This window comes from Cannabis sativa, chromosome 2 (assembly GCF_029168945.1).
Source record: "Cannabis sativa cultivar Pink pepper isolate KNU-18-1 chromosome 2, ASM2916894v1, whole genome shotgun sequence".
Taxonomy (NCBI): Eukaryota; Viridiplantae; Streptophyta; class Magnoliopsida; order Rosales; family Cannabaceae; genus Cannabis; species Cannabis sativa.
The window spans coordinates 57,599,933-57,625,383 of NC_083602.1; the positions used below are offsets into that span (position 1 = coordinate 57,599,933).

General features: G+C 33.3%; 2 protein-coding genes and 1 long non-coding RNA gene across 6 annotated transcripts; 1 reads left to right on the plus strand and 2 right to left on the minus strand.

Annotated features, from left to right (window-relative positions):
* The first annotated feature begins 5,178 nt into the window (after window positions 1–5,178).
* LOC133035029 (vacuolar cation/proton exchanger 3-like) lies at window positions 5,179–9,317 on the plus strand. The gene is made up of 11 exons (XM_061110662.1): window positions 5,179–5,727; window positions 5,835–5,902; window positions 6,013–6,041; window positions 6,124–6,320; window positions 6,413–6,625; window positions 7,756–7,869; window positions 7,971–8,087; window positions 8,172–8,225; window positions 8,320–8,436; window positions 8,527–8,617; window positions 8,735–9,317. Exons 1-11 carry the CDS (start codon window positions 5,377–5,379, stop codon window positions 8,800–8,802), a joined length of 1,419 nt encoding a protein of 472 aa, XP_060966645.1. The 5' UTR covers window positions 5,179–5,376; the 3' UTR covers window positions 8,803–9,317.
* A 485-nt stretch (window positions 9,318–9,802) lies between these two features.
* Window positions 9,803–11,960, minus strand: LOC133035030 (uncharacterized). Of its 2 annotated transcripts, none has more exons than XM_061110664.1 (2): window positions 10,554–11,960; window positions 9,803–10,373 (listed from the first exon to the last, which is right to left on the minus strand). In XM_061110664.1, exons 1-2 carry the CDS (start codon window positions 10,681–10,683, stop codon window positions 9,997–9,999), a joined length of 507 nt encoding a protein of 168 aa, XP_060966647.1. In that variant the 5' UTR covers window positions 10,684–11,960; the 3' UTR covers window positions 9,803–9,996. The 2 variants fall into 2 exon arrangements, with proteins under 2 accessions (XP_060966647.1, XP_060966646.1); XM_061110663.1 differs by having other exon boundaries at window positions 9,803–10,466; window positions 10,554–11,957.
* A 2,253-nt stretch (window positions 11,961–14,213) lies between these two features.
* On the minus strand, window positions 14,214–17,673 carry LOC133035031 (uncharacterized). 3 transcript variants are annotated; one of them, XR_009686316.1, is made up of 5 exons: window positions 16,962–17,671; window positions 16,757–16,838; window positions 16,398–16,641; window positions 16,225–16,301; window positions 14,214–15,425 (listed from the first exon to the last, which is right to left on the minus strand). It is a non-coding gene; the product is annotated as an uncharacterized LOC133035031 (long non-coding RNA). The 3 variants fall into 3 exon arrangements; XR_009686318.1 differs by having other exon boundaries at window positions 14,231–14,511; window positions 15,264–15,425; window positions 16,225–16,641; XR_009686317.1 differs by having other exon boundaries at window positions 16,225–16,543; window positions 16,962–17,673.
* Window positions 17,674–25,451: the final 7,778 nt, after the last annotated feature.

A 25,451-nucleotide genomic window follows, 5' to 3' on the forward strand; every position in this document is an offset into this window, starting at 1 on the left:
TTTAACTGCTATTATATTTTTGTTTCAATTTTTTAGTTCGTTGTATTTGGTAAGCATTCATGTGTGAAAAGGTCTGTGAGCGTGCATGCAAGCATGTGTGTGTGAAAATGTCTGTGAGCATGCATGCGTGTACGTTTCTGCATGCAAGCCCCTTAGCATGGAAGCGTTGCAAAGTACCAAGTATATTGTATGTGTGACGAGAAGTGAATGTAAAATTTGAATGCATATCAAAGAGGATATCGTTAGAGGGGGAATCAACGAACAAGGCGTGTAATGGAAAAACGTACAACTACACCTTCAACAAACTCTAAAATCAAGGAGGTATGGATAGCGGAGGCAACACTCCTGTACGGTGTGAGGACCGACTGAGGGTATATTGCATTCACAGTCCTACAATCGAGGACCACACACTTGCAATTGGGGACCGCACACCTGCAACCGAGGATAACACACTTGCAATAAAGGACCACACTCCTCCAACTGGGGACCACACTTCTACAACTAGGAACCACACACCTACAATTGGGGACCACCTGACACCAGACAAAGGTACGAAGTGCAATGCCACCTCTTTCACCTGCAACGTGTAGCCTGAAAGCGACACATTGTCCCCTTGGGACCACCTTATACTTGAGGCCATTAGAGCCTATAAATACCCCTTTCTCATATATGAGAAGGGATTGGAAAATTATTCTTGTAACTTGACCTTGAGAGTAATAGAAAGTTTTGTCATTTTCTCTCTATTTTGAGATAGCAATTATAAGCCATATCTCATCTTTCTTTTCGTCTTAAATCTGAGCTTGAAGTATAGTTTGATTTTTCAGCCAATAAGTTAGTTGACGAGTTCTCACCGTCAACAGTTTTCTACCACTTATGGGAACAAAAAGCTTAAGCCAAGTCATTTCTTTACACACAATTGATACATAATGCCTAGATGTTCTTGCTGTCTTCAAGACATGGAGATTTTCCTTGATGACAACCAGTTGATCGGTTTGGGCAACCTCCATTTGTCATTAGAGAAGAAGGCGTCAATGGTCACATACCTCAAGTAATAGGAGAAAATATGAATGTTGTCCCGCCTCAAGTAGGAGGAGAGGGCGCGAGTAGGCGAGATCTCAAGCAAGGCAAGGAGACAATCACCATGAAATGATCCCAATGGACGAGCAACGCGACGGAGTTACCACCCCCATCACGACCAAAGGTTAAGGTGGGGCAAAAAGGAAGAGGGTCCCATCATTACCAAGGCACCCTCCACCATAAACACTGCGAGATTCAGGTACCTCACGACATCACCTTAAAAAGGAGAAGCGAGTCAACTCTGTGAGCCCAAAATCCCAAACTCGCCGCTATGAAGACGAGCACAATGATATTTGCTGGAAAAACCAAAGGCTAGAAACTAAGGTGGCCGACATGCAAAAGGTACTAAGCGCCATTCTTAAAAGCAAAACTCAAGCTTCACACATTCTGTACAAAAGCCACCAGCAAGAGCACAGGATCCCAAGCGTACATGGTGATGTAGAGAACTCTATGTCATCAACGAATAGCACCCCAAAGGATGAGAGTGGAGAGGGCCTATCACGAGACAAGAATACAAGAGGTTGTTCAAAGCAATGTGAATCTATCCACTCGCATAAGACTGCAATGAGGGAAACATCGTGTAATATTATGAAGAGACTTCAACCAATGAATCTTGTGGTAGGAGGCACCGCGCCTACAACCCCTTTTCAAGAGCAAGGCAGGAAAAAGGTGTCACCCCTCAACCATAGTGGAAGGTCGCATGACGAAGAGATGAGAGGAGTAATACTCACAGGCTCCATGCGAACTGCAAGAAAAACCTAGGTTTCGCTCACCAACTCTCTAAAAAGGATGAACAAGAGAATGAAAGAGCTAGAAGCAGAGATACAAGATCTTGCCATGTTATGGATGGTCGTGCCTCAATTCGAGGAATAATAGGCAAATAGGTTATATCTAGGCTAGATACGACAATGGAAACGAGCTATTGTTCAGGGTGAGGAGCACCTACAGGGGCACGATTATCTGCCTATTGTTATTTTTTCTTGAGATATATTCCACCATGGATTGAGAGTCTTTGCCGAATGTTTGTATTTTTGTCTTGTACTCGTCCATTTATAGCTTTCGAGTGTGCTCCATAAAGAGCTTCCAAAGCTCTCCATAGATCTGCTGAAATAGAGAAACCCATCACTTTTGTAGCTATGATTTCTGTCATAGAAACATACAGCCATCCCCATAAGCAACTGGTCATGAACAACCCATTTTTCTTAGTCAGGGTTCATTTCTGCACCAAAACCAGATTGACCATTAAGATTCATGACTGTTACAAACTCCTGCGACTTCACCTTTGTTCCTGTTAGAAAGCCATCAAACTTGTGTCCCTTAACAATGGCAGACACCATTGTTTTCCAAAGGGAGAATTGTTCCTATCCAATTTAAGAGTAAAGGGGTGGTTTAAAGTACTCCCAAATTGTGGAACAACAACACTCGCGCTAGTTAAGATATTATAATACTTACTGTTGTATCTTTCCAAGTAAATATCACTAGTTGATCTTAGATCAAATATGCTTAGGCTCAATCTCAAGAGTGCTACTCATGTTCTTTGATTTGTTAGTTAAGCCTACTTTTGGGTCAGGGTGATACGTATATTTTGGGAACATAATAGTATGATTGAGTGGGAGCGCTAAACATAAATATGGAATCTATAGCTTCTATAGGTGTTTAGAAGTTAAGTGATGATTTCCTTCGAGCTTAGCTAAATAGAAGTAAATGGAAGAGCTCTTGTTTCAGTGATTATATTTTAGGTCACTAAAACATCATTTACAGGTAGCTAAGTGTTTTAAGGAGCAAAATACATTGAGGGGTGAAACGGTAAATTTATCCCTACTCGCTGTAAATCATCTATGTAGAGGATCTTTGATCAATTGAGATTATAACGATGGTTAAATGTGATAGCGTATCTATATGGTGGAACATATAGAGCATTCTATATAACTGAGAGTGCAATTCCAAGTTCTAAAAGTGGATTCAACAGGGAATTAATAAGTTAGGGAATTGACTTGGTAAATTCGGTTCAGCTTATTGGAAGCTCAGTAATATAGGTCCATGGTCCCCATTCTAGTTGAGACCATACTGCTTGTAAGACTCAGATAATTGATTTTAATTAATCAATTATAATTCTTAAATTAGACTATGTCTAGTTTATGAATTTTCACTAAGCAAGGGCAAAATTGTGAAGAAAAGAGATTCTAGGTTTTATTTATTAATTAAGAGACTCTACATGTCTAATTAATAATTACATTAAATGACAATATTATTTAATAATTTATTTTAGTTATTAAATAATTAGTTTTGGCATTTAAATGGTTAGAATTGGAAAATTGGCGTTTTTGAGAAAATAGAAATGAAAATTGTCAAAATTGTAAAATTCCAAGTGGGGCCCATTAACACCATGGCCGACCACTTGGAGAGGCTTTTTCCAATTATTATTTTCATTATTTTAATGCCAAATAATTACTAACCTAAACCTAGTGGTTACCTATACATAGATAGTGATGACTCACACCAAAATATAAGAGATTCAAGTGATTCAAGAGATTGTCTTCAGAAAATTGAGGCTCTCACTATCCTTCTATAGCCGACCCCCCCCCCCCCCCTCTCTCTCTTTTCTTCTTCTAATTTCGAAAACCTTTAGTGATAGAGTAGTGCCCACACACATCAAGTGGTACCTCAATCATAGCCTGGAAGATCGTGAAGAATCCAAATTGAAGAGAAGGACATTCGGACTCAGATCTTGGTGATACTCTGCGACAGAAAGGATACAAGGGTTAGAGATCTGAGTGGAAGGAGACATATTATTATGTTGCAACCAATGTAAGGTTTTCTAAACTTTATATGTGTTTATTATCGTTTTAGAAGTTCATATTTAGGATGTTAAACAACATACTTGTTAGTAAATCTAAATCCTGGTAAAATAAATTCCAACAACTCTCTAATCACTATCCTAAAAGTTGATGCAAAGAGAAACAATGGGCGGAGTATGATGCAGGGTGCTGATAAGTCTTGGAAATGTTGAATAAACAATACTAAATAGGATCATTTCTTAACATATATGTACACATAAATTACACATAAACTCCATACATACTTATGTATGTGTGGCAAGTTACTATTAACAAGAAAGACCCATTTTAAAAAAGATATTGAAAAATATTTAGTCACCAAGTGTGTCAAAATTGTGTGTATTTTCTATGTATGCAATAATATGTGCACATATATATTATATACAAACTCCACACACACTTATGTGGTAATAGTCAGTTTTAACAAGTGAGACTTATTTTTATTACAAGAAATATCATTTTTACTAGCACAATTCGCTACTCTGCTGGTAAAGTAACTTTCACCAGTGCATTTCACAAATTGCACTGGCAAAAAGGTCAAAGTTTTACTAGCTAGCGCATATTTGCAGTGGCTAAAATCTAACTTTTACCAGCGCATTTATGCGCTGTCATGAAAAGTCATTTTTGCCAGCACTTTTCATTTTGTGATGGCAAAAGTTCTAATACCCAATGTTGATTTGCCAACCCTTTTTGCTAACATCAGAAATAAATTCTATTTTACCAGCACAAAAATATGCTGGCAAAAATAATATTTCTTGTAGTGTTTTAATTAAGATGTTTGGGAAAATATTTTGCTACATGTCAAAATTGTGTATAATTTATATGGGCATATCATTATAATTATTAGGCAAGTGTTTTTGTCCAATTATAATTAAACTTGATAAACAGTAATGATCAATTTATGTTTAATTTAAGAAATGTTTTTATCCATATTATTTTATTTTGTATTATATTAATTATTTTATAATATGCTACAAAAAGTATGTTATAATATATTTATATATATGCATGTTATATTTACTGACAAATATAAAATAACCTAATATATTGTGCATATTAGATAAATTGAGCAGTGACCCTCCAAAAAGAAAAAGGAAACGTTATGGTGCCAACTTTGCACACAGTCACAAAGCAACACGCAAATCATGTTAGTGGCAGTGAAAACCAAGTACGTGTAAACTCCAAGTTTCATGCAATAATGGGACCAAAACCCACGAAAATTCCACGAAGCTGCCTCACGTACATATATATCTCTTAACCTCAATACTTTGAAGTACTATCGATCCCCTTATTAATTGTTCTATATATTTATATGTAAACCACCTTATATAACTTCCACTTTTCTAACGTCTCTTTGGCCAAATTATTATAATAACTAACGGCCTCTATATATCTTGGTACTACTACTATACTATATATACGTGTATTATCGCACATATATATTGTGATCATATATCATATCATGAATCATCACGGCAGAAACGATCAGGGTAGTACATTAAACGACATGGAAAATGGCATTGTGAGTAGTTATGAAGACGATCACCACCAAAATATTATTAATGGTAATAATAATAATAAGGGAGAATCTTACGGATTATTAGGAGGGAAGAGTGGTTGTCGTTCGCCGCAAAACATGTCGTCGTCTTTACTGCGAAAGAAATCAGACCCCATATTAGTGTCCCACGTTCGGTTCCAAATGCTTAGAGCCTTTCTCACAAACTTGCAGGAGGTTATTCTTGGAACCAAACTCGCTGTTCTCTTCCCAGCCGTTCCTCTTGCTGTCGCAGCCGATTTTTATCACTTCGGTAGAGTAAGTAATTAATTAATTAATCATTTCTTAACTGATATTTTTTTTTATATAATTATCTTTAATAATTATTAAATTACTTCCTTATTGTGCCACACGTACGTACGTAGCCATGGATTTTCGCTTTGAGTTTGCTTGGACTCACTCCGCTTGCCGAACGAGTCAGCTTCCTGACTGAGTAAGCAGCTTAAATATATTATATTGCATTTTTATTATTATTATTATAACTAGATAATTACTGATCACGTGAAAATTTGCAAAAAATTTCTCTTCTCCAAAAAATGTCAGACAAATTGCTTACTTCACCGGGCCAACAGGTACGTGTCTAAAGTACTATTTAATTACATTAATGTATAATACATTAATTAATTATTGCTGACATATATAATATACATGCAGTTGGGGGGTTACTTAACGCAACATGTGGCAATGCAACAGAGTTAATAATAGCATTATTTGCTCTTCAACAAAAGAAAATAGATGTAGTGAAGTACTCACTTCTGGGTTCCATTATTTCAAACCTCCTCCTAGTTCTTGGTACCTCTCTTCTATGCGGAGGCTTGGCTAACCTGAAAAAGGAACAAAGATATGATAGAGTAATAAGACGTTATTATTATTATTATTGATTTCTTTTTATAATATATATTAAATATATATGATGATAATAAATATAATAATATAAGTGCAGAAACAGGCAGATGTAAACTCACTTCTTCTGCTACTGGGATTGCTATGCCACATACTGCCATTGATGTTCAAATATGCAGCAGCGCCGGGGATTTATGTTGGAAACTATACGCTTCAGTTGTCTAGAGCAAGTAGCATTTTTATGCTTTTGGCCTATATGTCCTATATCTTCTTCCAGTTAAAAACACACCGTCAGTTGTTTGACGCACAAGAGGTGATCATCATCATCATCACCATCATTCATCACCACACACACACATATATACAATAACCCATTTTAAAATGAAAAAAATATAAAAATTAAACCTAATCATTCTATTAGCCGGACTACTCTAGTCTCTACATTAATTTCATAACTTAAAAAATTTATACCTTACTTAGATCCTATAATGTCATTTTATTCATTATAATTATGCATGCTCCCCACCTATCAAAATGGTAAGGGCCCTTTTAAAGTGTCAAGCACTACAAGAAAGTAAGAAATGGTTATGGGATCAATTTAATATTGGTCTCTCTTATACTATATATCAAGTCTATAAATATATAATTATGTAAGTTCAGATATATGGATTGAAAAAATAAAACTTGTTCAATTTCGGAAATTTGTCCTAATATCCAATTCTGAGATTGAGGTGGTTACTTACTAGTCATTAACATTTATAATTATTAAATTAAAATAAATAAAGCTTAACAAAAATTAAAATGTATAAAACTTATATTAAATTTTATTATGACACCAACAATGGCTTTGGACACTTTTGGCACCCATTAATTCTTAAAATAAAGAAAAAGAAAGAAAGAGCCCATGTGTAAAACAAACTCGGCATATTTTTAAGGAAAAAGAAAGAGGATAATACTATCAATAAATGGAAAAAACTGTTCCTTAAACTTTCATGCCAAGAAAAAAAAAAACTGTTCCTTAAACTATATTTACAAGATTTTGTTTTCGCCTAGTGTAGTGTGTTTACATGAATTAGTGGGCCTCACCCTGTCCCTTTCTGTACTTTTGGACTATGTTTCTCTTCATACTATAAAAACTATGTTTGTTATCGGGAAGTTTTTCTACACCCTTGTACCTGAATCAATCCCTTCGAAAGTGTCCAAAATAGAAGCAACCTTTTTGTCTTGAATGAAAATTGCTAGACATACATGGATTTCATATGTGTGGGGCATATACCCAATTAAGCTTTTTTTTTTTTTATTTTCTTTTTAATAATTCATACCAATATTCATATTGTCATCATATGGAAATCTTGACTTTCCTTATTTGTAATTTTTGCTCTAACATATACATAGGTTGATTGGAAGAATATTGTGTGACCATGTGTGATATTTCATAAACAGGTTGAAGAAGAGGAAGAAAAGGCAGTAATAGGATTTTGGAGTGCATTTAGTTGGTTGGTTGGTATGACAGTTATCATAGCCGTGTTATCTGAATATGTTGTGGGTACTATTGAGGTAAATATATTGAAGCCTTTATTTTAAGACTTAATTAATACCATGTTTATTCATTATAAAATTTTGATTGATCATATATATATATATAATTGCTCAATTAGGCTGCATCAAATTCCTGGGGCATCTCTGTTAGCTTTATCAGTATCATTTTGCTACCCATTGTTGGAAATGCAGCAGAACACGCTGGCTCAATCATTTTTGCTCTGAAAAACAAGTTGGTACGTGACAACCACACATTGTAGATTTTTTTTTCTTCTTTTAATTTTGGCTTTAATTATGTAATTTGGCTTTCATAAACACAGGATATATCTTTAGGTGTTGCTTTGGGGTCTGCAACTCAAATTTCTATGTTTGTGGTATGTTTATATATATTTATATTAAAGTCATTTAATCCAATCAAAGATGTTCATTATAGATCCTATATTATACTTATCTCTATACCAATTTCAGGTTCCTTTGAGTGTGATTGTTGCTTGGATTATGGACATTCGTATGGACCTTGATTTCAACATACTCGAAACTAGCTCTCTAGCATTTACAATAATCATAACAGCTTTCACTTTACAGGTTTCTTTACTTTCTTGAAACTAATAATATATGTAGTGTAAACATTAATTTATATACATATATATTAAAAAAAATTAATTAATTTTGTAGGATGGAACTTCACATTACATGAAAGGAGTTATTCTCTTCCTATGCTACATAATCATTGCTGCATGCTTTTTTGTTCAGAAAACTCCCTTGAGTAAGTGCATATCTTCTATATGAGTAGTGATGTATAGAAACCTATATTACATTATATTATTATGAAAAAACACTGATCACACATTTTGGTGTATATGGATTTTTCATGATCCTATAGACAATGCAGCATTATTCAACTTTGGACCAGAGCTTACACCATCCTCCTCTGGAGTCTTGACTGCTTGACCCTATGCTATATGTGCACAAAGGGAATAATATTATTCCCAAATAAAACAGAACATTACTGCTGCAAACCAAGTTCTATTTCTTATTTAATTCAACCATTTTCCAAAGAAAAAGTTGTTCACTTTTAATTTTGTGCTCTCAAAATTATTCCTACCCCAAAAGAGGCCTGAGTACCAAAATCATGTTCGATAAATATGTAACTTTAAGGTGGGAGCATTGCAACAGAGCAAAGAATTTTATCAACTCGGAGGGAAAAAGAAGTGTGCATACACAAACTGGCAAACCCTTCTCTTTTCTTATTTATTTATATATGCATGTACCCTAATAAGGTTTTGTTATTCAAGAAATTTTCCCTCCATTCAATCCATATTCCTTTCACTTGTAATTTAATTTAATAAGTCAATGTGTTGATGAAGCAGAGAAGAATGTCCATTCTAGCTTCCTTTTATGTAATAATATTCACTATAATAATAAAAGAAAACTTTGGACTCAAGGAAGTCTAGAGTATTAGAGCATGTTTGGTATTGTTTTCTGTTTTTTTGTTTTTAAAAAATTGTTTTTAGAAATGAGAACAAAAAATAGTTTTTGAAGTTTTTGAAAACAAGTCATATTTGGTTAGTGTTTTTTAAAAGCAATATTGACCAAAAGTGAATTGGTTTTTAAAACAGAAAACAACATTTTGGTGGCGTTTGGTAACACTTTTGTTTTTTAATTTTAAAAACAGAAAAATAAAAGTAGTTTTTTTGTTTTTAAAATTTTGTTTTTAAAAAACAAAAATGTGTTCTATAACTACTTTTGTTTTTAAATTTTAAAAACAGAAAACAAAAGTGTGTTCTGTAACCACTTTTGTTTTATAATTTTAAAAACAGAAAACAAAAGTGTGTTTTGTAACCATTTTTATTTTTCAATTTAAAAACAAAAAACATAAATTTTGATTTTTTTTTCTTTTTTTAAATAAAAAATTATGAATATCATTTATTTTTATTTTTAAACAAATATATAAAAATTATAAAAAAAATCAAATAAAAAATACTCATTAACATTTTAAAAAATTCAAGTAATTTAAAATCATGAAACACATTATCTATAACACAAAACTGACAAATTCATAATAAAATATGAACTAATAATTGTCTAATCTTGAAGAAAACTATTAAAAAAAATTTAATTGTTAATAATCTTCACTCATTATCTTCATCGTCGATTTGCTCTCCATATATGATCAGCGATTTCATCACGGACATTAGCCATTTCACGAAGTTGATCTCTTGAAATGCTAAACTCAACACTATCATTCAAAGTTTCGTGGGTACTTTGTATAGTAGCATCTTGTACTTCAGGAATGTCTTCATCTCCATCAAAATATACGTCTTTTTCTGCATTTGTCCTTATAAAATTATGAATTCCATAACAAGCAATCACAATGTACTTTTGTATTTTTAGATCATAGGAAGGCATTTGCTTTAAAATAAGAAAGCGAGCCTTCAATACGCCAAAGCACCGCTCGATGACATTTCTCAAAGACGAATGTCGATAATTGAACAACTCCCTTTTTCCTGAAGGATTACGATCTGCATATTGATTCAAATGATATCTTTCTCCTCGATATGGGGAAAGAAAACCAGGCATGTTTGTATATCCAGAATCAACAAGATAATATTTTCCTAAACAATGTTAATTGATATTAATTTTTTATATTAATATTAATACAAAATAATGTCAATAAACATAATAAGTTTGATAACACTTACCATTGGGTGGAGCTGGGAATTCATAATCTGGGTTTGTGGCACATTCTGAAAGAATTCGTGCATCATTAGCTGATCCTTCCCATCCCGCTACAACATATGTGAACTTCATGTCAAATGAACATATACACATGACGTTTTGAGTTGTATCCACCTTCCGACCTCGATATGGTATTTGTTCATTAATGGGAACATGAGCAGAGATATGGGTCCCAACTATAGCTCCTACACAATTCTGAAAATAAAAAACAAATTAATGGCTTTTGTTCTTTCTTTATTTATTAAATTTTAAAATAATAATAAAAGAGATAGTATAATTTTTTTTACCTTGAAAAATGGATAAATTTTGGATTGAATCGAATTTCTGAAGGAACTACATCAAACAAACAACCCATTATGCATATTACTGACCCACACTAGAGGTCCCATCATAGCACATGGAGCATGAACCCCCCACAGCGATGGGGGCTCGCCACATCTCTAATCACATTGCCTATAAATGGTACCACCAACAATGGTGGAGCCTTAATAAAACATACATATTACTAAAAAAAATTACTAATTTCTTAGAACAGACTCAAACAGCTTAGGACAAGAACACCATTAACCCGTATTCAATATCAAAGTAAACACAACAAATCGCCCCACCAACACTAAAATTTCCTTCAAATACTTATTAAAAAAAAAAGAAACGAATAAAAGAAAGAATGATGGATACATATATATAAATATATACTAAGCAGTTAACATACATATTGATGACATTTAGATATCTCTGCAGAACTTATACACAATTGTAAAAGTAATATTCTGTTTCAATATTGGGATTGACTTTTACAGTACTATTTTATATTATATATATATCTACATGCATCATCATGACAATCTATAGAACCAAAGGAAAGCACAGGACAAAAGAAGAGCTCCAATAGTTCAGCTACTCTACTGGTTTCCCTAAGTTCCTCCTAGCACTCTATATTGATACTTTCAAATTCAATACAGTCTCAGAATTTCAGAAGTAGTAATAATGTTCATTTCAAATTTGCTTTACAGTAGAAATCAAACTTTTCATACAAAAACACACAAAAAAAATTAAATAATGAAATTGCAAATAAAAATCAAATGAAACAAGGATATCAACCATGGGTCTGTAATAACCATAGTATATATGTTCTCTTGGCTAGGCGAGGGGAACCAAAATGAGAAAACCAGGATCAGATCTCCATAGCTCTATTACTATTTCTTTACCCTCTTTTCCCAAACCATTCCCACACAAATGAAAAATTTCCAAAAACTGAACAATCTGTGATAACTTTCTTAGAGATGAATCACAAATTTAAAGTAAAGTTACACAAGCACCATAGAGAAATAAATCGAAGAGACTACTAGAATCAAAGATCACAAAACCAGAGAGAGAGAGAGAGAGAAGAAACCTGTGATGCCAAGAGGAGGAAGATGAAGCAGGTGCCGAGAACCCAGTAAGGTGCCTGAAGTGGGTACTTCAATCTTCTGCCTGTAATAGCAAAAAAATATTTCTCTCTAAGAAATAACTTTCATTGTCATTCTCTTCTCATTTTTCATTTTCGGATCTGAGAATGAAGGAATAACAAAAAAAAATCTGAGAAATAAGGAGAGAGAGAGAGAGAGAGAGAGGCGAGATCTATAGAGAGAAAGGAACATAGAACCAAATAAATATACAATGAGGAAGAGATTTACCTTTGAAGCCATGGAAATGAAGCTCTCCTCTGATGAAGGTGACTGTAACGAGAGAGAGAGAGAGAGAGAGAGAGAGAGAGAGAGAGAGAGAGAGAGAGAGAGAGAGAGAGAGAGAGAGAGAGAGAGAGAGAGAGAGAGAGAGAGAGAGAGAGAGAAAAAACCAAGATAAAAGTGTTTTAAAAATTTTTAAAATCATGTAAAAACTGTTTTTAAAATTCAATACAATATGTTTTTTAATTTTAAAAATAAAAAGTAAAACTAAGTTACCGAACACAATTTTTATTAGTGTTTTCAAAATTTCAATTTTAAAAACAAAAAACCATTTTTAAAATGGTTACCAAACATACCCTTTGTTGTTTTCAAAATTCTTGTTTTTTGTAACTTCATTTTCTGAAAACTGTTTTAAAAAAATAAGGCCAAACAAGCCAAATTATTTTCAAAAAACAATTTTCTGTGTTTAAAAACAAAAACTAATTTTTTAGTTATGATGTCAAACATGCACTTAATTGCTAACATTTCTCATGTAATTGAAAATTAAAGCTATGAGATTCTTTCATAATTATCCAAAAACAAAAAAAAAATAATGTATGATTTTTTAAATATTTTTACGAACTATTTTTTTAAAGAAATATTTTTACAGAAATACTAACTGTAATTTTCATAAAACATTTATACTATGTGGTCTAGATGTTGCTTTTATATAATTACTTCTTATTATATTTATATAATTACTTCTTATAATTACTAGTAAAAAGCTACGTGCAAGGCACGTATATTAAATTTTGAGCTAGGTTTTTTCTATGTTATTTAAAAGTGATACAATTAAAAATTAAAGAAAAAATATTATTAGTTATTAGGTGAGATTATTATTATGTGTATCTAAATATTATAGTTTATAATATTGTCAATTAAAATTGAATACCGAATGCAATATATTAGTATTTAAGAAAGCTTGATGATTTAAATAATATGTTCTTAAGTTAATCTAAAAATAAACTAAAAATTGATGTTTCAATACTTTAAGAAACATTACTTAAATGGGTGTAAGATAAAAAGAAAATTAAAAATCAATCTCTAAATTGTTGATAATTGAAGATAGCATTTGTCTAAAAATTGTAGATAAGAAAACTAATGATACTCATTCGTGGATTTCAATCTTCATTTGCTTCGATAGAGACAATAGTGTAATTTTTGTATTTTGCACTTTTCATTCTAGCCGAGTCCGCAAATAACTGGATTGTCTATTTTTTCGTTGATAATTAAATTGAATATGGTAGTGTCGACAAAGTGGCAGTGTTGGGCAGCAGTATATTCTATTAGTTGGGCAACAATACACGAAAATATTTTTTCCACAATATCTGCGAACATGACACCAGGTAGGCTCTTTGTATTGTCATCAAGTTCAACATATGCTATAGCACTGTAAAATGCATAATAAGATTGTTAGTATATTTTTAATTTTAACTTAATTTCAATAACATCATATGTTTTGTAATATACCGTGGTGTAGAAAATCCTTCCTGTCTGCATGTTGGCTTGTCACATGTGGTTTTTTCCTTGCGATTGTATAAACTTGTCACACAAAAGTTTTATAAAGTATTGTAGTATAGTTTTTACCTCATTCAGTTGCAGATTTTTCGTCAAATTTGAAATTTGGATGTTAGTCACTATTTCGCGTAATCCAACAGAAGAAAACGTTATGTTACGTGGCAAGCCACATAAATGTTAATTTTATTTAAGTTTTAATATTTTTTTTAGATTTTGGTAACTAATTTTATATTATTATTTGAACGATTTGTTTTATAAAAGTAAACTTGGTGTAAGTGAACCATAATTATGTATATAAAGTTATGATATGCACATTGTTATTAATATTAAATAGTATGTTAATCTCAATATATTCATATTCATATGAAAATCCAAAAAATTCATGTTGAATCATAAACATGGAAATCCACAAATGAAAATTCATATGAAAATAGAAAAAATTAATTAAATAAACTAAGAAAGAAATACTGAAATTTTTAAAGAAGAAAGTCATTTGAAAAGATTTCTTTATCTTAATAGAAATACTGAAATTTATTTAAATAAACTAAAAAAAAAAATTACTGAAAAGATTTAATCATAAACATGTATAACATTATTTCATTAGAAACTATTAAGAGTCCCTTTTATATATTCCTCTGAGATTTAGATATTTTCCAAGCATGGTCTTCCAATTTAATTTTCTTTCCGAATTTGTTTCCTAATTAAAAGAGGAGATGAGCAATAAAATTAAAAAACTTACTATTGGAAGTAGATTTAATCAATATTGATATGATCAATAGAGTAGTATATCTTATATATCACAAGCAATGGAGATAGATTTAACAGAATACCCACTATTAGAATGGCATGTAAAATAATTATTAGAGTGGCGTCTGATTGATTTTTAGTCCATTCCAATGAATAATTTAATAATTATATTTTGTTATTAATAAATTTTAAATTGACATAAAATATTCTAGTTTAATTTAAAATCAAATTTAAAAATAAACTAACTACAAATATCAAAATTTGAAAACTTTTTTATATTATTTTAATTAAAATATAAGAATATTAAAAAAAAATTATTGTAACAAAAATCTTGGAATACTTAGTTTTTTTAGTGTAACAAAAAAAAAATAAACGAAATGTTAAAATACTTCAAAGTGAAACAGAATATTATACCATGTTCTAACAAATTAATAAATATTAAAAAAAAATAAAGGAAACAAATATAATCTGCAAATCAGCTAAATTAACAAAACAAATAGGTCTTCTCTCTCTAAAAAAACAAAATAAATAGGTCATCAAGAACAGAAATTGAACCAGACCATAAGGAGTTCAACTATATACCCTTGCAGAATTGACAGAAAATGTTATTATTGAACAGTATAAGCATATTCTATTTCGAACTAATAAAACAAATATGTTAATGAATACATAATGAAAAGGTAAATAGATGACTTTGTGCACCTTAAAAGCAGCAGCATAGGCAGCCTGTAAATTTGAAATTCCTTCAAATGACATACGGTTGGTTAATAATTCCCACAGGACAATTCCAAAAGTCATGTACACATCAACCTTATTATTGTAATGCTTCTTCTCTCCTTGACGTAAAGTCACAGTGCTATACAGCTGCAAAATGCAAATCATATTTAGTGAACCAGGAAAAATGAAAATCAACAGTAGGATTTGAGTATACATGTACGTAGAAAGTAACAATATTTGATTGTTTATTGATGATATTGTGAGATTATGGCATATGACTTGTAGGTGAATGAGTTTAATTCCAATATTAATACTTTGAACTCAATTCTACATCCCCCTCATATAAGCAATAATATAGAATTGAACCCCCAATTGAAATTTGAAATTCGAAAGAAACACTTAGGTGGCGTTTGGTTGGAGGTAATGAAATGGAATGGAATGGAAATGAAACAATTTTTATTCCATTCCTTTGTTTGGTTGCATTTTCAAGTATTGGAATAGCATTCCAATGGAAGGCTCTTTCCACCATTTTGGTGGAATGGCTATTCCATTTTAAAAATAAAGGAATGACCATTCCAATGTAACAAGAAAAAAAAATTAATGATTTTTTTATCAATTTTTTTTATGCATTTTAAATTTTATTCCATTCCATTCCTATTCTTATTCCTACTCCCATTCCCATTCCTATATTTTCATTCCTCCTAACCAAAACTACCAATTTCATCAATTTTACATAAAAAAAAAAGTTCATCAATAAAAAAACATTAGTTTGAAACTACCAAAACTTCAAACTTTTTTCTTAAAAAAATATTTTATGGGAAATGTGTTCATTGTCGCCCCTTAAACAACCAACTTTGTTGGAATTTAGTAAATTTAGTAATTAGTTGTTATGATTGTTATTTATTAATCAAAATGAAAAAAAAAAAAGGAGTAACAAAGTAAGGACCTCTTAGCAGTACCATTGCCATATCTTTCAACCAAAATCACTTCTTCGACTCCTCCTCCACATCTACAGCAGAAAAACTACCCAACAATTGATCAATCGACATGATGCTAGATGGTTCATTTAAATTATAACAATTGAAGAAGGACTCAAATTGTATTTTAATTTTCAGTTACTTGGCACGATCAGGAGGAAGTGGGTTCTGGTTTTCTCCTCCATTTTGAAGAGAAGAGCAGATGGTTTGAAATGGACGAGGTGTCTTACTCTTACTCCTCCATGTCCTTGTAGTTGTTGTAGAATATTCAAAATCAGAAGTAGGTAACTGCAAAGAACAGCAAGCCATGTCGAAGAAGAAGATGAAGAGTATATAGCTAGGTAGCTGTTGGTCATGATCATGGTCATGACACCGTGGCCGTGGGACTAATACCAAGAGACAATTGCTTAGAAAATTATTTACATGAAGCAATCAAACTCGAATAGTAAAACAATAAGAAACAATAAGAACCATCTTGAAAGTCCAAATTTTATTTTTTACCTGGCAGTTGAAGCAACACGACTTAAAATTCAATCCATATAAATATTGTCATTGCTATTGTCCAAAATCTGCAATCGATCAACTGAAAATAAAATAAAGAAATTGAAACAATTCCTTTTTCGATTTTCATCTACATTTCTCAACAACCAACCAAATATATATCTATATTTTATGTATTTATAAATGAATAAAAATGAAACAATACCTGAATCGGAGACTCGAACGACATCATTGTAGAGTAAACGATCTGACTCAACTTCAAGATTTGAAGCCGCATTCTGTTCTCCGGTTGAGATGACGATGTACTCCGGATTGGAGTGGTAGCCGAAGAGCAAGTCTACCAGTTAACTGACCAGGCTTGCGACGATTAGGATCGGGTTTTCTTAAAGACGATGCTTGGATCGGAGCAGGTGAGAATGAGGCGAGAGAACAAAGGTGTGGTAGCCTTCAATTTTATAAGACCATCTCATCATAATCAATCGTATAGGATTTGAGATTAATCTCCGTTGTTTTCTTTTTAAATGGGGTGTGATTCTCGAATATTTAATATCAGTTCAAATATTAATAGGATTTGTTTTATTATTATTTTATTATATATAAATAATATTTTATTATTTTATTAAATAAAAATTAAAAGTCACCCATGAATTTCTCATAAACCAAGAATTTCTGTTATATAGGCACACTTTATATAGAATAGATATTTAAAATACGTGTATAGTAAAAAAAAGTAAAATTTTTGTTTGTATAGGTGCGGATCGGATAGGATTACTTGCTCGCAAGGGATATGGCTCTCATACCATGTTGAGAATCATGAGGTTCTGTTATAGTGCAAATTCTTCGCCTAGACACTCAAGACCAGACTCCCATAAGAATGACACGTGGACTCACACCCCCTGAGGATTACTGAGCTGTCAAGAAGGGACTCCTCGAAAAATAAACCTCGCCTGAACCAAACTCAACGAGATGATGTGACCGTGACAGAGTCTAGTCGCACTATTACGCCTCGCGTAAAGTAAGGCAGGACCAAAGAAAGGGTTATACAAGTCGCGCATATACCAAGATATCTGCGATGACTACATAGACTTCTCATGATGCGACTTAGTAAAGATCATAACGAGTTGGTCCAAAAGATCTAGCATACTTGATGACTCGATAAGGACTCGCATGTCTTATGTTATCAATGTTGATAAGGTATCCACATATGCAACTTGATTAGGACGCAGATACCCAAGTACGAGGCCCGATAGCCTCCTTTGTGATAAAACACACCCTAAGCCTGGGAGCTTGTGCGAGTAGATGAACATGCAACTTGCACTATAGAAGTCGCATATTTTGTTGCATTTAGTAAAATGGATTTAAACTGTTCTTCATTTATTCTATGTACGTTTATTTCTATTTAATGTAAAACTGTTCTATAACCAATTAAGTTTTGTGTAAACTAAAGGGACACTTGCTTTGTATATGAAGAAGTGATCCAACATGAATAGGACAAGATAGAAAAAATTTTGCAACAGTGGACTAAGCAGACCATGATCTGACTGAACTATTATTCTTCTTTGTGTTCATTATTTCATTACATTCTATTTGTCTGGGCAGTTTCGTTTGAGTACTCACCATTCTCGGTTGAAATCTCGCGGTTTTTTAGTTAAATATCAAATTCTTATTTTATTTGGTGTTGTCCAAATTTCTCCAACAACATTTGGTGCCGTCTATGGGAACTAACTATTGATTTTGGAGGAAAATCAGTATGGCTGCAAACCAGACAAACAGAAACACTGGATTTTTCAATGTCGAAACAATGCTTGTTCCACTCCCAGGTGATGGAGCTAATCTAACTAACACAATTAATGGGGCTATGGGACGAACCAATGTCACTCCTCTCAATTTGTTCCCAGAAACTGTTGGCCATGTGGGAGAAACATCAACACCAACAGCCATTGTAGGCCACTTCACACTGCCCGTAGCTTCTGAACGAATTATCCAGCTGACAACGACCCAATATACGGCCAAGCAGGAACAAATGCAGGCATTGCAGCCTGAAGTTAATGGGAGAGTCAGGACCCGACGTCCACCCCGAGTCCCGTACACGCATTCAGGAAACCCTCGGGTAACTACTACGAATAAACGACAAAATGAACGTCTAAACAATAATCGTGTTCGCAGGGAACGAAAGACGAACAGGAAGGTCTCGATTTGAACCAGCCCACACATAATTCCATGTGGAACAGGGAGCTAGTTGCGTCTAACACTGGTTGTGGTAGAGAAGAGATACCGCGAGAAGAAGACCCTAAACGAAGAAACCCTCGAAGTCGGGCCCAGCCGCAAGTTGAGGTAAATAAAGTCAAATCCCATTCTTCCTCTACTAATAGTCGCTCCCCTAGTGTTTATACCAGGTCAATTTCTGTTGAAATGCGACGAGGAGGGAGATACCATGTTTATAGCGGTGATCTTCGTGATCATCTCAATGAAATTTTTAGGGTGCGATCCCAAACACCAAGGAATCGTGATGATGACGAGCCCCATGATCCCTAGGTGGGCGATCAAAGCACACAGAACGTAAATAACCCCACTAATCTAGTCAACCCGCTAAATGCACCAGCTGGGACTACAGAGGTAGTAATCCTGGCTAACATAGTCCCAGTTGCTGCCATACAATTGGTAACACAGGCCAATCCTATTTTACCAGGAGGTATTGACCAAGAAAGCCTCCTACGAGCATTGAGAATCGAGCAGAAGAGAAAGCCCATTTACAAGATTCATGGGACCGCCTTTTACAGAAGAAGTACAACAAGCTCGACTCCCGAAAGGCTTCATGCTGTCTGAATCACTCAAATACAAAGGTACTACTAACCCAATCGATTATTTAGATAAATTTAATATGATTATAGAAGTAGACCAGGTACCACAGCTGGCAAAATATCAGATACTTGCTAATGCTCACGACTGGTTTAGCCAATTACTCGAGACCTCCACATCAACATGGGAGACTTTTATAGACATGTTCTTGATGCACTTCCAAGCCACGATGGCATACAAACTTTCGTACACAACGCTGGCAAATATTAAACAGGAAGGTCGGTGAGTCTATACAGAATTATTTTAAACGTTTTAACGCTGAAATAACCAAGGTCGAGAAGGCCCCCAAGTCTTCGTTAGTTGGCATGTTGATTGCATGTGTTCTACCAAGAACCGATTTTTAGAAGGAACTACAAGCACAACGACCCGAGTCGTTAGTGGAATTTGTTAGCCCAAGATATGTTTCCAAGAGGGGGGTGAATTGGAAATTTAAACTAATTTCGGTAAATTAAAACTTTTAACACAAAATTATGCAATTAGTCACTTAATCAAATAAAAGCAAGTAATATGGCAAGCAATATATTAAGACAAATAATCAAACTTGCAAAGTAAAGAGTTTAAGGATTAGAAAATGCAAACTCTCAATTTTTACAAGGTTCGGTAGAGCTATGCCACCTACGTCCTTGATCTTCAAAGCTATGGACCTAGCTTTGAGTTCCAATATCGAGCCAAGTTAACGGGCTTGACTAACACTTACAACCAGGAACGTCTTAAATATTTTGGAGGCCCTGTTCTAATTTAAAATTTGGGCCCCTACAAAAAAATGTAATTTATATATAATATTTTTAAATATTATCATTCAGTTATATATTTTACAAAACACCAAAAAATTCCAACTATTTATAAAAATTGTTATTGATTCCAATAGAACAAAAAAAATATAAGAAAAAAAGAATATAAAAAATTTGAAAAAAAATAATAAATAGCAGTAATACAATTTTTTTTTACTTAAAAGCATTAATAGAATTGAAAATGAGCTTTGGGCATTGGGATAGAAATGACTAATGACAAATTGTTAGCTCTTTCAAAAGTTAGGTTCATTAAAAAAAGTTATTGGGCATTAAAGAAAAAAATATATTGGGCCCTTTATTTTTTTGGGCCCTGTGCAGTAGCCCACTTTGCACTCCATCATGGCCGGCCATGCTTACAACCGGGAAATTTTCACCAAGGTATTTCCAAACCTCTTACAATAGTTTCGCACCCCCGAGGACTATTAACCTCTTTCTCGGATTGTTGTAGTGCCAATCTCACAATAACCGGGTTGTTTACAATACCGGTGCCAACCTCACCTTAATCACAATATGGAAATGTGTTTGATATTACAAGCAAAATCACTATAGAAATATGATGATACAATGGAAACCTAGAGTGAAAAGCAAGCACACTCAAGATGAATAAAATCAAATTTTGGCTCAAAGTGTGTGAAAAGTGTTTGTTGGATTTCAAACTTGGAAGCTCATTAATCTCACTTAGATAGGTTAGATATTTGAAATAAATGCTCAATCAACTTATATTTTTGAGTAAAAATCAAGTGTATATAGAGTTGGGGTGAAAAGTAGCCGTTTATAGCCGTTAGCACGCATTTCAAAACAAATTCTGGGAAAAACGGACTACCTATCTGCGAAAAACGGACTACCTATTTTCAATAGGTAGGCCGAAAATCAGGCAGGTTCAAAAACTTGCATTTTTCGCCACTAAAATGCGCATAACTCTTTACTCGATTATCCGATTTCAAAAATTCCACTTTTATTCTCTTAGTTAAACAAAATGTGATTTAGAAATTCAATTTAAAAAAATTTTGAACTATCGTGTGAGAAAACTTGTTGCACAAGTTAGTGAATGGGCCAAAATTTAAATTTATAAAACTTAGTGTGCTATGCAAATCACTTTAACAAGACTAAAGTAAATTTATACCATTTGATTTTGAGTAGTCTTGATGTAGATGAGCCTCCTAGCTTGATTTGCATATTTTTGACCCCATGTTGACTTTTTCCGAGAGTTGACTTTTGACTTTGACTTTGACTTTCGGGTTGACTTTTGACTTTGGGCTTTTGAGGACCTCTTTTGAATAGGGTCTTGAATTGTTGATCCCTTGATGAATCTTTTGCTCTTGATATGCTTGTTGAATCCATTTAGGGTTGCTTTCAAAAGTTTGGTAAAAATACCAATTTATCATGAAAGGTTTATTTTCTTTTTTAATTTTGCTACAAAATCAATAAATCATTAGTAACAAATAATAATCAAATATTTGTTAATCATCAAAACAAGGAGATCTAAAAGTTTGAGTTAACATTCTCCCCTTTTTTGATGATATTAAATATTTGATTATTTTGAAAGGGAAATAAAAATTTAAACAATGTATATTGGATTAGATCCCCCTTAATGTGTGCAAGAAAAAAAAAATTACCTTTTAATTTTACCTTACATGTTTTTGTAAACTCCCCCTCAATTTTTACTTATGATTAAAAGATTAGATACTAAAAAAAATGAGGTTATGCCAAAAAAAAATTATCAATAGATTTTCTCCCCCTTTTGATTCATCAAAAAAGGTGGCAAGGAATTCACAAAATATAGAGAGAAAAAATAAATAAATAAAAATAAGTAAAGCAACATTACCCATGCATAAAACAATAAAACCACAACATCCAACAAAATAACATTCAACAAACAACAAAAACAAAAAAAAAAATACCATCAAACACAAAGTCAAGAGGCATGAAGCCTTTGCACACAACCAAAAACAAAATGAAAAACAAGAGTAAATATGCAAAAGAAAAAAAAAATGCAAGAAAACTAGTTTGGTGGAGGGCCAAAACGATCCATGTAAGCCCTCCATTGTGCCATCTCATCTTGAACATTTTCAAATTCTTGGACCATGTCACTCCTCATGGTGTTGATATCATTCCTCAAAGTTTGAAATTGAGTGTCAAGAGATGTGTGAAGTTGAGCAAAAGCCTCCTCAATATTGAATTGAGGCATGGGAGGCGCTTGAGGATGCACTTCTTCTTCATCTTCCTCTTCTTCTTCTTCTTCTTCTTCTTCTTCACTAGCACTAGGAATTGCTTGCCCCCCTCCTTGAGCTTGGAATCTTGCTTGGTGTAAATCCATCTTTCTGCATCGGTATCAAATTTGTAGGACATACCCTTGATAGTGATTTCCCCTAAAATATCAGAATCCTTAAATTCTAGCACTTCGGTTTCATCATTGGTAGGAATGCCTAGAAGAGGAAATAGGTAACTAAGAAGGGCACCAAAGGGTAAGGCCTTTTTTTTTTGTCTAGGCTTAAACACTTCATTGATGGTTCGAATTATAAGATAGCCTAAGTTTATACTCTTACTTTGGACAATGATATTGAAAAGGAGAATTTGGTCAAGAGCACTAACGCTATCTTTATGGCCCTTCCTAGGTACTATATTGTTGCAAATAAAGGAGTGGATGAGTTTTCCTTGAAGAGTAAGGTTATGGTATTTTGGTTTGTCAAGAACATCTTCTCCTACACAAATTATACTAGTAAATGAGGCATGGTTATAGTAGGCATCATTCTAAAGTCTAGGCCTAGGATCAAGTAAAAGACCTTCATTAGGGGCATTTAGGAGTTCATTTAAGGAATCAATGGTGATGGTAAATCTAACTCCTTTAAGGGTTCCCTTAATGCAATAAGGATCACAAGTAATTTCAATGCAAGCAAAGAAAGTCCTCACTAGCCTAGGATAGATATAAGTGTTAATTCCTATCAAAGTTTCCCAACCCATCTCTTCAAAAAGAGTGCTAAAATTAATAAAGTTAAGGGCATTCAAATCACATTTCTTACCAATGAGTATGTCCCTCTTTGAGAAATCCTCTTGAAATTTTTTTGCCCATTTTCCATAGGAGAAGAGTTCATGCCTAGCCTTGCTCCTTAGCTCTTCTTGTTGCATGGAAGTCCTTGTCCTCTTTCATTGTCTTGATAATGAAGCCATTGAAGATAATTGAATTTGGAGAGAGATAGGATTTTGAAAAGAGAAAAGAGGGATTAGGTTCTGGTAAGAGAAATGTTGATAGAAGAGGGTAGGAGGCTGCCAAATAGGGTTAGGAAATCAGAAATGGGGTTAGAAAAAGGTTTGGAATGGTTTTATGGAGAGAAAAATCGAGTTTGGAAAGACCAAAAGGCCCATGCCCACGTTTCCTGTAGAAAACGGTAGTCCGTTTTCTCTGGTACTGGGAAAAATGGATTGTCGTTTTCTCAGCACAGTGGGCAAAAAAGGGTCCTAACTCGGGTTTTAAAAATCCTTTTGATCTCAAATCTTTTCTAATATCTCAAATATGATAAAATAAAAATTCTCAAACAAGAAAAACTAAAAAATGATGAAAATGGACGCTTTACGGTAAGCTTTTCGAAAATTGCCAAGAAAACTAGAACCTTACCGAAAATGAGTTTTACGTAACGAAATTGAAAAATTCTTTTTCCAGCAGTTTGATAAAGTAAAATGTGAGGTGTACAAACTTACAGAATCGAAAAATGTTGAAAAGTGAGAAAGTTTGGCGAAAAACACTCTTTTAGGCCTAAAAATCTTTAAATTCAACAAGTGAGGTGCCAAAAATTTGTTTCATGCTAATTTCAGTCAAGACAAACCTATAGGCACACTAAATACATTCAATTTCACATATTCAAACATATAGATATACAAGAAAATCAAATATGCAAAAATTCACATGTTCACTTGTTTAAAATCAAGTCCAAAGTTCACCAAAAATTCACATTATGACCTATAATCTTGAGTTTTCAACAAGTATAATTCATATAGGTCAAGTATCAAGAAATTTTCTCATCGATGCATATAAATCTCATTAATATCATATTTGGAACGATTATGCATAAATAAGTAAGTATAGAGATATGAAATTTTTTTCTTATAGCTAGCAAACCTTATCTTTCATTTAAGTTGGTCATGCCTAGCTCTCTTCTAATGAAACTAAATCTCTCATCACTAAGAGGCTTGGTGAATATATCCGCTAATTAGAATTTGGTGCTCACAAAGTCTAGCATAATATCATCTCTTTGGATATGGTCTCTAAGGAAGTGGTGCCTTATGTCAATATGCTTGGCTCTAGAATGCAATATTGGATTCTTAGAGAGGTTAATGGCACTAGTATTATCACACTTTATGGGTGTACATTCAAAATCAACATCAAAATCCTTAAGAGTTTGTTTCATCCAAAGTATTTGTGCACAACAACTACCCGCGGCTATATATTCAGCTTCGGTTGTGGATAGAGCTACCGACTTTTGTTTCTTGCTAAACCATGACACTAAGGAATTTCCTAGAAAGTGACATGTTCCACTAGTACTTTTTCTATCCATCTTACAACCGGCAAAGTCGGCATCCGAGTAGCTAACTATTTCAAAGTTTGAGTTCTTGGGGTACCAAAGTCCTAGATTCATTGTGCCTATCAAGTATCTAAATATTCTCTTAACGACACTCAAGTGGGATTCTTTAGGACAAAATTGGTACCTAGCACAAAGACCAACACTAAACAAAATATCCGGTCTACTAGCAGTTAAATATAATAAAGAGCCAATCATACCTTGATACTTGGTGATGTCCACATTCTTACCGCTTTCATCTTTGTCCATCTTTATAGATGTGCTCATGGGGGTATTGATGGACTTTGCATTTGCTAAGTCAAACTTTTGAAGTAGATCCTTGATGTACTTAGTTTGACCTATGAATATGCCATCCTTTTGTTGCTTGATTTGAAGTCCAAGGAAGAAGTTGAGTTCTCCCATCATGCTCATCTCAAACTCACTATGCATACACTTAGAAAATTCTTCACAAAGAGCATCATGAGTAGCACC

Excerpts from the sequence above, each read along its gene's own strand:
- LOC133035029 (XM_061110662.1), top strand. The coding sequence starts at position 5,377 with ATGAATCATCACGGCAGAAACGATCAGGGTAGTACATTAAACGACATG. Across the intron at positions 7,870-7,970 it reads ATGTTGTGGGTACTATTGAG|GCTGCATCAAATTCCTGGGG; the intron begins GTAAATATATTG and ends TTGCTCAATTAG. Across the intron at positions 8,437-8,526 it reads TAACAGCTTTCACTTTACAG|GATGGAACTTCACATTACAT; the intron begins GTTTCTTTACTT and ends TTAATTTTGTAG.
- LOC133035030 (XM_061110663.1), bottom strand. The coding sequence starts at position 10,683 with ATGTGTATATGTTCATTTGACATGAAGTTCACATATGTTGTAGCGGGA. Across the intron at positions 10,467-10,553 it reads ATTCCCAGCTCCACCCAATG|GAAAATATTATCTTGTTGAT; the intron begins GTAAGTGTTATC and ends AACATTGTTTAG.